This window comes from Lissotriton helveticus, chromosome 3_2 (genome assembly GCF_964261635.1).
Source record: "Lissotriton helveticus chromosome 3_2, aLisHel1.1, whole genome shotgun sequence".
Lineage (NCBI taxonomy): Eukaryota > Metazoa > Chordata > Amphibia > Caudata > Salamandridae > Lissotriton > Lissotriton helveticus.
This window is the reverse complement of record NC_136062.1, coordinates 86,968,057-86,980,700: the sequence shown is the minus strand read 5'-3', so window position 1 is coordinate 86,980,700 and position 12,644 is coordinate 86,968,057. Positions and strand designations below refer to the sequence as shown.

Genomic DNA, 12,644 nt, shown 5'->3' with positions numbered 1-12,644 from the left:
TCATGACTCTCCTCGTGACCACCACAAGAGCAGATTCTGTACAATGTGCTTTCCTAAGTTGTCACCGGAATGTTTACTCTTTATTAAGCTGTTGATGATTTTTGGGGGGGGGGGCATGAGACCATCTACACTGTTCTGAAAAGTTCCCTAGAGAAATTGCTTGCCGATTTAATTTTGTCTGTAAAATATTAGGTTTTTTTCTGCTTTATCAATGTCTTGTATTCAGAAATAAGGAGTATATATTTTATTTTTTCTACTGAGGAGTAATTGCTCCTCCAAACATTCTTCTTTCTCCGGCACATTCTTTTTAGTTTACTGAGCCTTATCGAGTACCAGGGCATTAGCTGTGGTTTTTGCCAATCATAAGGGCGGGTAGTTTATTTGATACCACATTGATCAAATTGGAGTACCTAGCCATGTGGTCGTCAGTCAGCACTGGTAAACAGGATTCTAAGGTCTCGGTAAAACCTTTCATATCAATTTTATTCCAAGCCGGAGGATTTAACTTGTCCGATGTTAGACATCGCCAATTTTATTGCTGTAGTAAGGATGTAAAATCGTACAACTACATGATCAGACCAAGTAACCGGAAGGGTACCCTTTAAATTGTAAGTCTGGGTGATTTGAAAATGTTGCATCCGGGGTGTGACCCGCAATATGAGTAGGGACGTTCACCAATAACTTTAAGTCAACATTAGTCATATTATCAATGAGCACCTTGGAATTTTTGTTGGCTATATCGTCTGGGTGAAAGTTAGAATCCCCTAGTATGATGTTATTTGTGTATTGTATACTTGTCTCCGGTAGTCACTGAGGGTTTTAAGAAACTTCGTTTTAGGTTTGGGGTAACTATAAATACATAGACCATAATACCTGGCATTTTGGTTTAGTTTACAATTAAAAGCAAGGGCTTTACAGCCAAACATTGTGGAAGAATTACAGATCATATCAAAACTGTCTCTGTAAATTATTGCTAATCCATCACCTTGTTTTCCTTCTCAATCTGACCTGGTGATGGCATATCCTGAAGGGAGTGCCTTGGCTAAGTCTGGGTCGGAGAACCTATTCTTTTAGGTTTCTGTTAGAAAGGAAATATCGGGGCCATGTGAGTCAAGTGAATTAAAAAGCTAAATTTTGTGTTTAGTAGCTGATCATGTTTGATAGTCCTGTATCATTTTTTGAATTTTGTTCTACTTTTAAAAATACATTTATCAAATTAATATTAAGTAATAATTGATATCAACATATATTATTACTAATGTATTATAAAGTGTAACAGATGCTTCTCATTTTCTGTATACTTTACGATTGGAGATCTCCACTCCAACGGTGGATTCTCCTTATGGTAAACTATTGGGAAAAGTACAAAGTTTATTTAATTCACAAAAATATCAGTCAAAATATTTGTATATTAAATATTATTGTTGTATATTTTAAAAGTGCTACAGCACTATTAACTTAACATTGGATTACATCTTAAATTCATCTTAAAATAATTAATAAAACATTATATTTCGGGATTGTAATTTAAAAATAGATGCCTACCTATGTTGATTTCCTATTCATTTACACAAATTAAAAGTTATGTATTGAATTAATTAAAAGTAATGTAATCATATTTTTCTAAAAATGAATGTCAAAACAGTTGAGGATTAGTAAGGCACCAGGCACGGATGGGTTGCAGGTAGTTTCAATAAAGCTTTCACAATTCTCCTGACCCCGCCATCCTCAATGGAAATGGGGGTCACTCCCATGATGCCAGAAGCAAACATCTGCCTCATATTCAAACATGGTAAATACACCAAACTCTGCACCTCCTACAGGACTTCAGCCCGCCTCATATAAATGTCAAGATTTTTACAAAACTATTGGCTACACTATTTGAACACATTCTTCCAGATCTGATTCAACTGGATTCGCCAGTATTCTTTTAAAATCGGCAAAAATATAATAACTTAAGTAGGGTTGTTCACCTGGCATGCAAAAAGTCAACGCCAGTGGTCCAAGTGCTTACCATCATGTTTTGAAAATGTTTTATTTTGCTGTTACGATGTGATCCCAATATGTGCTTACACAAGTTTACTTGCTTAAACAAAAATGACATTCTTTGCATGAAAGTCATCTTCTAATATTTAAAACTATTTTTAATGATCTGTCTCCATCTTAAACTAATAAGCATGGAAAAATAAAATGTTTCATTTATTTTTAGGTTGAGTATCAATGTGATGGATTTTTGGAAAAGAACAAGGATACTGTGTTTGAAGAACAAATCAAGGTTATTAAATCAAGTAAGGTTAGTGTTCTGGTGAATTTTTTTTGTATAAATGAAGCCTTGTCAAATATTTGCTTGAATGTCGAACCGTTTCTCAATGAAATTGAAGATCTTTTAAAATATTAACTGGATGAAAAATGCTGTGCATTATTTGATTGTACAACTGCAGTATATTTGAAGTATAAAAGTAAGGTCTACCTTGAGGCACCTCCTATTGTCAATTGACAGTTCCAGTGATCCAAATTCTAAACAAGTTAATGGTTAATAACTTTCCTCGTAGATAAGAAATGTTGTTATACTTTGGATACTAGTTTACTTGAGGATTCTATGCATAATTTTCATGCACAGTTAAAGAATGGATTCTTGTTGAATATATGGGTTTATTCAGGTCGAGTGCTTGAACGCAGAAGTGAGGTCATTATTACTGCTCCTTTAAATGAATTTAGAACAGACAAAAAATGAGGGATGGATTGATATTCACATGTCCTGCAATGAGAAATATTGCTCTCCTCTCTGGGCCAAAGAAAAGTTGCTGCAAATTAAATGTTGCTATGGAGCGAGGGATGGAATTATATATGGATGTGCAGCGAAGACATCTGTGGGTACAGCTAATGTCTGCAAGAAGCACGATGGACGACAGTGGTTTTCTAGAGAAAAATAGACCAATTTTCCCAAAACAAAAGCTTAAGATTTCTGTGTTTTTCCACCAATATTTCAAGTCTCTCACACTTCCATGAGACTAGTGTGGGCATCCTTGTACCACGGATGCTAACAGTATGCCACATTCAGCCTGTACCAGGGGTGCACTTAGTTTTCACACATATAGGCATGTGATCACACACAGCACAGAGCAGGTAGTATTCAAGAGATATTTTCATAACGTGCTGGCCAGTTGTCCACTTCTGTCCTCACTGCCTTATACAAGTACAAACTAATAATAACAAAAAAACCTGATTGGTGGCAAAGGACCTGAACATGTTTTATTTGAAACACGCTGTTATTTTGATGCAGGGCACAACATTAGTTTTAAATGGCTCACATACCGCACTGTACAGGAGAGGTATAGGTCATGATTTTAGATACCACCCATCTAACAGTAGGGTGTGCATTAGACTGTTTCATTGGCTCAGCATGAAGTGCCACCTCAACAGACATGAGTTTTTCCCTTTCCTCAGAAGGGTCTAGAGCTGTGCATTATAAACAACAATGTACACTTTTCAATGCTACCTTTAGTCTCCCAGCATCTAAAATTCCTTTACACATATACAAACTTAAATAACGATAATAATTAGGTTAACAGGGTTACCTCAAACCCTATGGCAACCAGGCAAAAATAAGGTATTTCTCATTTCAGGTAAAAAATCCATGTCATTCGATCTTGATTGGTTTTCAGGGCTATGGACTGCCAAGAAAAACTATATTCATCTGCAGAGGCATGAGATGCAAGTGAATATCCAAAAGTGTGCTCACAATTTCACTATCCTACCTGGTTCTTTGCATTTTTCACAACTGAGTATTTGCATCTATCTTTTTGCAATAGCAGCCAGCTCCGCAGGAAACCCCATGTGTGTATGCAAAACATTTTCAGGCTATAGTGACTTGGAACACAAGACCATAGTTTACATCATTAAAAAACAGGGGGAGGAAAGAGGAAAACTTGACACAAAATGCCGCCCTCCTACTGATCAGGTTGCAACAAACAAAAGAAGGTCTTTCTGTTCTGACGTGAGCTAACCCTACACAGGATGATCCCTTACCCACAGGGTTGCGCCTTGGTGGTATACTTTGTCTTCTGGTTCCTCCTATTCCGCTATGGAACGGGGCGTGCTGCAACCCACGAGGTACCTGAGAGCACTGAGTAGTATATTATGATGATCAAAGCAAATAAGAGTGGGAGGTGTATTGTCTAGAGCATTAAAAATAACTTCCTTGTAGGTTGGTGAATCCTTTAATCTATCCTCTAGGCACATGGTCAAAAAAGGGGGAGAAAGTGGAAAGTCTAGGTAGTAATGTACCTGCCTTCCTACGGACCTACATGTTTGAAGCCAATCTCCATGGCATTTCATCAGGACCGAGGAATTAGCTCCCTAATTCCACCCCTAAGGTAGTGCTCATATAATTCCAGCACAATCACTGAATGCTATATAGTAAATATGGATTGGTCACACCTGTATGTTGCTTAACACCTATTTAGTATTACTGCTTAATACCTGTAATATAAAATGGGAGAAATAAACTGCCATAAGTGTTGTTCGTTTTTTCAGGTTGGAAAATGGAAGCCTCAGGTCTCCTGCACTTTCTTTTGTCATGGAACTAATTTATGTCAGAAAACACTAATCTTGTAGACGGGACTCAGTAGAAGTGATGAATGTTTCTGCACATCTTAGAATTCACAGCCAGCCATACATGAGGGGAATTCGTTTGTTAGCTGATGGCCAAGGAAAAGGGGAAATGAATAAGAAAGAAAGCAGAGACACCAGATATCACCACTCTGACTAATTGCCCTGCTGGCACTGACGTTTAGCGGGTGATAGCAGATATCCAAAGATAAAAATAAGATCTTTAATATGTTATCAATAGAATGCAGAGACCATAACATGCCATTATTAATGGTACAATTCTAGGATATCTCTATGTCTTAGACTCTCTGTTTTCTTGTGAAACTCTGAAATTTCTGATATCTGAAACATCAGTAATATATATGAAATCGGTCATAAGGATTTGGAATGATCATACTCCTTCCACTGATAACTATATTTACTTTTGGGTGAATACACTTCTGGTTTGAATATATATCCAATGTTTTACTGAAACTGTAAGTTGATATTGCCACAGATTGATCACTTCCCTAATCTCATACCTCTACTCTACTTTCATACAATATATGCATCATGAGAAAGCATCAAAATCTTTTTAAGTGAGAAGGATGCATCCCATTCCTCGCATTCATAAGCAAAGGTGTGCAAAAACATATAGTGTAACAAAGAGTTAGTTGGATTCCTACAAATACTTCACCGTATACAGTTCAGACCCAATGCACGCCCAAAAAAGCTAACAAAAAATCTCCAAAGGTTACCATAAATTCTGGCTATAAAATCTTGGCTGCAGCAACTGAGTATTCTCAATGCCCTAGTAAGGGCGTTCTGGACCATAAAGAACGTGTTAGCCTCGAATCGGCTGCCACCATTTGCAACCATTGTGAAAGTAGTATCCTGGGTTGTACTCGCGCACCCCTCTCATTGCATCCTTTAAAGGCGCGAATCCTCTCTGTAAGCATTGCCCGCACTCCATGTTAGCCTTCCCTTCCTCTGAATGTGTGCACGACCTGCTAGATTGGAGTATTTCACTTGCATGCCTGCTAGCACAGATGATTAAGAGCAGCTCACATATAATAACCATTTGCCACAAAGTGCTGGAGACAGAATTATTTAGGCTAGTTCAGAAATGGAAAAACTTAAAAACATTTTTAGGTTTGGACTTTCATGACTTAATGGAAAGTACTACTTTCTGGACCTCCAGTAGCACATAGCATCCTTTTACTTATATGGTAGTGGTGTCTTCCTTTATATTTTTCAGGTTTAGGTTTTGAGCAAGGCTTGTGCAAATGAATCTAAATAAATGGTGACCCATTTACTAAGGTAATGCTTCTGGAAATCAAAAAGCAGGCACCGTGGCTTTAATGACATGAGCTGGCTAATGCTTCCTCTCTAAATCAAAAGGAGGTGCTAAAGTGTGAAGAGCAATTTTTCAAGTGTAAACATTGTGTAGAAATGATATGTTGTTACTCATTTGCTTTGATATATTTACATTGCATTTCAAACTGATTTGCTTTCGTTTTCTTTCCCTGGGTTTGATTTTCCTGATCACCAGAAGGTAAACAAACTCTGCAATGCAGCATTTACCTTTGCTAACCTGCATTTATGCCTGCATGGACACAGTTTGAAGTGACACATAGCAGACAGCAGAAAGAAATGCCAAGTCTGCTACTCAATGCATGGCGCAATTGCTTTCATGCAGAGTCTTTGTGACGCACACATGGAAAACCTTGCATTTTAGAGGCCCTGGATGGTGGGCCTGGCGTGCTAAGCTAATGCTTGTTTTCAGAAAACAAACTAACCGCTGAATGGAGGTGGAATGTGAACGAGGCTTGGTGGAGCCGAGGTGCCACTCGATTGAGCTGGTGGAGTTGTCTGCTAGGCAGTGATTACTTCGTAATCCAGCGAATCCTTCTGCAAAAACCGTGTATTCACAATGACATTTTCCTTCCAAGCAGGTTTCTACAATGAGAAATGCTGTTGTCTATGTTACACATTTGGGTTAGAATTCAGTTTCTTGTGTTATCGATGGTTTTCGTTCTCAGCCGCTGTTCTGATGTTAAGGGAAAAAAAGGTTACGTTTCAGCAGCAATTTCCTGGTCAACCTTCTATTACTGCTGACTCGGAAGGAGCACATAAATTAGTCACGTGATTGCAGTATCAAAAGTCATCAATACAGGCAGAAGCAGACCTTCATGTAGCTGCACACGGGTAGCCATTCATCTGAGTGAGTGGGCGTGCCTGTTTGTAAAGGGTTCACCCCACTGGTGTAACAAAACCTGAGGGAGGTCCCCCTGCAAGGTACGTGGAGGGCAGGGCCGGCCTGGGAACCGAAAACGGCCCTGGCAAGCTGCTCAGCCGGCCCTCCTGTGGGGCAGGGGAGGTGCAGCCAAGCTGTTTGCTGGCTGATTTTGTTACAGGGGGCCGATATTACGGGACCCTGATAAGAAAATTACCCGCAGGGGCCAAAAACCGGCCCACACCCTGGCGGCCCACTGGGGAAATACCTGGTGCTAGCTACGGCCAGTCCGGCCCTGGTGGAGGGGCTTCCTCCGGAGTCAATCGGGAGCTCTCTGGCCAGAGTACTGTGCTGAGGGGGCCCCCTGCAGCTTGTGGGGCTCCCAGCACCATGTGGGCTACAGGGGCCTATATTCCGCCACTTGTACACTCCCCACCAAACTGACTCACTCTGCCCTCTGATGTGCAGCCTTTCTTTAAGCCGTCTTGCAACTACTCATTGCTGAAATCTCTTGAACTGTTACTCACAGCTGTCAAGTTTCTGCAGCACATGCAGTGGCATAAGAAAACTTTAGGGGGCCCACCTGCAAAGTACCTTAAGGGGTCCCCCACCTCCCCCACGCTCGCTCCAGACCCAGTCTGAAGCTCTCTGCCGCCACTGCACTGTGCAGGCAGGGCCCCCTGGAGCTCGACCCCCTGCATCGGGGCTATTGTTACGCCACTTGGTCAATGAGTGATGAGCTGCTCTAGTACATGTTTTTTCTTTAAATCCTCTGACTTGTAGTCCAGCTATATAATGGGATAAACAAGACTACAAAGCCCAGAGTTCACAGAAAAACTTGGACTGGAGCAACACATCACTCATGGACCAGGGAAACTTGGCAGGACTGCTTTTTGGTGTTAGGGATGTGTTGATGGGCCGGTTGAAATAACTCCTGCCCATTTATTTTGTCGTTGTTAGGTCTTACCTATAGCCATATTAGCCATATTATAGCCATATTTTAGCTTTTCAGTATCTGTCCTTAAAGATCTAATGTGGACAATACTTTACTTTACAGTGGGCTTTCGGTAAGGCTGTAATTCATGATTGGCTGGCTCGCTTATTCTTCAATGGCTTTCCTTCCTTTTCTTATACTCGCCCCTCCACCATTCTTTTACTTGTATCTTTCCACTTTGAAAATTCAGGGTAACCACTTCTTTCTTTTGCTCTCTGCGTTCAATGTGAGTGCATGTGATTTGTTCTTTTCTACACTGTGTGCTTACTTTTTGCTTTCCCTTTCAATTCTCACCCCCACGCTACGCAATCAGTTTTGGTCCATCCACTGTACCCCCTCCCCCCCGTCCACAGCTTCCTCCACCCCGGCATTTAAAACAAAAAATGTAATGGCTTCTTTCGACCTTAAGCTTGCCTTTTGCTCCCAACACCAACTCTCTGCTGCTTCTCCTCTACCTAGTCCTATGTTGCTCGCCTCCACTCCTCACCGTTCTTATAATAAAACATTTGTTTCCAATTTTGTGGGAGAGCTTGGAAGCTGTCATTTGCTGTTTTGAAAAGTCATTATGTGGGCATGCACAGAAAGAAAGTAACAACGTTTCAGACTATTTTGATTCACTGCTCTAAATGAGTGTTCGACACATTGGAACAGTATATTCAAAAAATATCAGGCTGGTCATAACCCATACAAGATCATGCATGGTGACGCATTTGAACATATGTCATAATGCTGTAGCATCATGATGGTTTAGTATGCATATGTGATGATGCATATGTGCACTCACACCCATCATTGTGCTGGCCTTACTTTTATCTTTTCTTTTTCTTTTTTTACTGATGCTCTTCGGCTTCACAGTGTATATAACAGATCATTATTATTGAAGGTTCTATGTAAAATTGGTGTTCCTTGGCTGCAGCTACTTAATAAACATGCACATTTTAGCTGGTGAGCTGCTGTTTTTGGTTGTGAGAATTCCTCTTTCTGGATGAGACTCGAGCATGCTAATAGTTGCCACTGCTGGGAAAGGCTCGTTGATGCTGATGGATATTAACTACACATTGGACAGATGAATGATGTACCAATGGTGCCTGGGTACGCCAATGGAGAGTTCTGGCTATGTTTGTTCTTTCAAGGCCAGGGAGTAATGTTTTGCTCACACCATAGGGACATAGATTTAGGTTTCCTTAAAGCTCTGAAATGAGAGAGACCTCTAGGGAATCCTATAGGAAGCAAAGTGAATGGTCCTAAGTTACAGGGGCCTCTAATCCGCACGACGGGTCATTATCGGGTGGGAAGGGCTGGACTTGCCTAGGGTCTGTTGGAGTGAGTTATATTCTCCTGGACCATGCTGACAGTAGTTATTCTAACTGTCTGTATCAGGCCTTCACTGAGTGCTGATAGGACAGCTTTGGCTGGTTGAAAGCTAGGATGAAATATTAAAGAGAAGATTAGCATTGAAACTGCCACAATGGATGTCACTCCAGAAGGTTATCTTGGAAAGAGAGACTGCTGTAGGATACTAAGTGGATGGTAGATGAACTGTGTAAATAGACACCGAGTTAGGAGGGCTGTGCTCATGGCAAAGTATGTCCAAGGGGAAATATAAGGATTCTTCAGTTTGCACCAAGATGTAGCAGCCCTTTGATCAGGATGTGAAGTCTCTGTGGGGGACTTTAATAAACAAAAGTGTGAGCATTCTCACTAGTCCTGCTCTCAGGAGGAGGAGGTGGGGCACACTGACGAGGTGCTTACAGCGCGCTGGTTCTTCCACTGCACAGACTGCAAGACCTAACAAGGACAAACTTCTGGGAAGTTACTGGCCCCAGTAACCACAGCTTGAATCAGCCCACAGAGGAGGAGGAGGAGGAAGCGGGCCTACTGATGAGGCATTTATAGCACACAGGTTCTCTAGCTGCATGGGACTCGCCCGGGCCAAGGGCTGGCCCATCTGCGCCCGGAGGACGTGTGGCCACCCCCCTTGGTTTTGCTTCAAAAGGTATTGTTAACTTCAACTGTGATCAATTTTAAGTGTCAACCGTGACTGTTGTTGCCTGCCATAAGTACTCCCACCTATTGTGTTGCATACCACCGACCTCCATGTTGCTTGCTTACAGGTATGGTAGGTTGGTTAAGCGAAAGATAGGTCCTAATATGCAGGGGGTTGCTGCAGCAGGGTTTCCCTGGAATTCACTCTTATTAACATATGAAAGCTATCATTAAGAGCCCATCAGACAAAGCACCAGGGCTGTATGGGGTGCCCATGGACCTGTATGAATCCATCACTGAACTATGGGCACCCTTGTTGTGTAATGTTTTAATGCCATTGTTAAATCGGGACTCCCACAGACTTGGAAGATTCTCCTCCTTGTGCCAATCTTTAAAAAGGCTAACCCTCAATCACCAGGTTGTTATAGGCCAATATCTATGCGGAGTTCAGCAATAAAGCTGGCAGGGAGAGCGGTTAACTCTTAACTTGGGTCAGGGAGATGGACACACTGTCAGAGGTGCAGTAGGGGTTTTGTGAAGGGCTTGGTATGGTGGAGCAATGCTTGAATCTGCATATGCTAATTAGCGAAAATACCCACGCCGAGCAGGGCTCCATCTGCCTGGCCTTGATGGGACTGGGCTGAGCCTTTAACTGCGTAGAGAGATCTAAATTGATGTCAATGGGTATGACCCATCAGGTGAGTGTTCAGATAGTTTTAAGGTGGAGAGAGGGGTACACCAGGGCGGTGTCCTGGCCACAATACTGTTCTTCTTGTATATCAATGGTTTAGGCACAGCCTTGTCTGAAAAAGATTTGGATGCCCCCTTAATTGGCAATATAAAGGTTCCAGTCGTAGTCTATGCTTTCAACATTGTACTACATTCCAGAACCTGTAACGGGCTAAATATTTTGTCAGGAGTTTATCTTTATGGGGTCACTCGGTCTTCTCACCAACTGAACCAAAACGTTTATTATGGCTTGCGGTCCTAAGCACCCTAAGATGCGAGGAGTGCACTTACACGGTCGCCTTGTCACTCTTACTAAGAAATTCGGCATTGTTTTTGATGCAAGGGGTAACTGGGAACTCTGTACTGCCAAAGTGCACCAGAGGTTTGTGAGTTTGGAAGGCTATATCTTAAACTTAACCTCCAGCGTCAGTAAAAAACCAGTGGTTCCTCTGCTGGATGTGTACAGAAGAAAGTGTCTCCATACTCTCACCTATGTGTCCTGCATGTGGGGTTATTCTAACATCAATTTCCTCCAGGTAGAACAAAACAGGGTGCTCAGGCGTCAGATCGTATATGTGGATGATATTAAAAAGGCTGCCCTGGTCTTTTGGTGCTCATTCTGGGAGGACCCGCATGCCTCATTTAACCTTTTGAATGCTATGGGGATTTTTCCCCTGTGCTGGAAAATCATGATTACCATTATTCATGACGAGCTGGGCTCGCCATGAGCGTAGCAGGAGGCTACTGCATGACGAGCCCAGCTCGTCATGAGCGTCGAAGGGGTTAATAGGGAGATCGTCACCGATTGCCTCTCATGTGCTAGAGGACTGAAAATCCTCTGGTTCAAATATATCAAGACGGAACTGATGGACATGGGGAGGCTGGACCTCTTTTTCCAACTCACTGCCATGACAACATCTCGTATGGTTTAGGAGAAAACCCCTTTAAAGGCATTGAGGTGTTGTCCAATGGAGTAAATTGAAACCCCAAAAATCACGGTATGGGAGTATGCTGGGCTCCAAACTAGACCAGCCATGGGGCCGTATCTAGAGTGGGTAGATAGTACCTGGGATGGAATGTTATTAACCTGATTCAGGTTAGGCTCCGTGACGTGGCATCTTGGTTTCTCTCTTGGCCAGTTTAACCCAACCAAAATATTAATATGCCCTTGTGATGAATCCTCCCCACAGAGGCTGCATTCATTTTAACTTTTTCTGTCAATTCTATTCACTTTTTATTAAAAGGTTTTTCATTCCAGTCATCAGGGAATACGGAATTAGACATTGTGGTGCTGCCCTGGTTCATTTGCAACAACTTAACTCCCCATCTAACTGTATAACTAGGTGTTCCTATTTAAAATGTGCTATTAATAGAAGAAAAACTATGTTCTAATTAGCGGGGATATTTCCGTTGGGCGGGCCCCAGCACATCAGCACTTTAGGGACATCTTGTGGCTGTTTGAAATTATGTTGTGAAGGTTTTATGTTTTTTATGCCTTCGTTTCACATATACTTATCAGCGTGCGTGGGTGTTCTGAAACTCTTTTTTATTCGCACTTTACTTGTTATTGTACCAGCTGGAAGAAGTAAGGATCCAGTTAGGTCATGCCTGGCTTCAGCTAGATATGATGGTGGACTTCAGAGTTTTTTTAAATATTTTGTGTGTTATCGAGCCCATACATTGTATTTTCTCTCAGTCTTTTTACTTGCATTTTGCACAATGGATTGTTATGAATCTATTAATGTTGTGATTTTTATGTACTTTAATGCTTACTTGTGTAACCGAAATAACGTATTTTGACTGATTGACAGTGAAGGTGGCACAGGAGCCTGGCTTCCCAACTATATAATGAGTTTGAGTAACTGGAAGTCCCCAGACCAGTGCTGAAGATAGCTAATGAATAAATCCAAATAATGTGGATGCTTGATCAACAAATAGTGTAGGATGTACTCTGAAGGCGGCTCAATATTGTTCTTTGAGGAGAGGAATTAATACAGGTAGCAGGACTGACATTATCCGTTGCCAACTGAGATGCATGTAAGGGTAAATACTGACTTGGCTCACCCGGTTGATCCTTTTAATTTAAGTTATTCATCTGCGATTATTTGG

The 12,644-nt window shown here is 41.6% G+C and overlaps 1 protein-coding gene across 3 annotated transcripts in view; it reads left to right on the top strand.

Moving 5' to 3' along the window:
• Positions 1 to 12,644, top strand: part of MYO5A (myosin VA) — a 665,088-nt gene that overhangs the window by 482,739 nt on the left and 169,705 nt on the right. For all 3 annotated transcript variants that reach the window (XM_078684842.1, XM_078684845.1, XM_078684843.1), the window contains exon 14: positions 2,210 to 2,293. In XM_078684842.1, the coding sequence (XP_078540968.1) occupies positions 2,210 to 2,293 (84 nt within the window). The remainder of the gene's footprint in view (positions 1 to 2,209; positions 2,294 to 12,644) is intronic.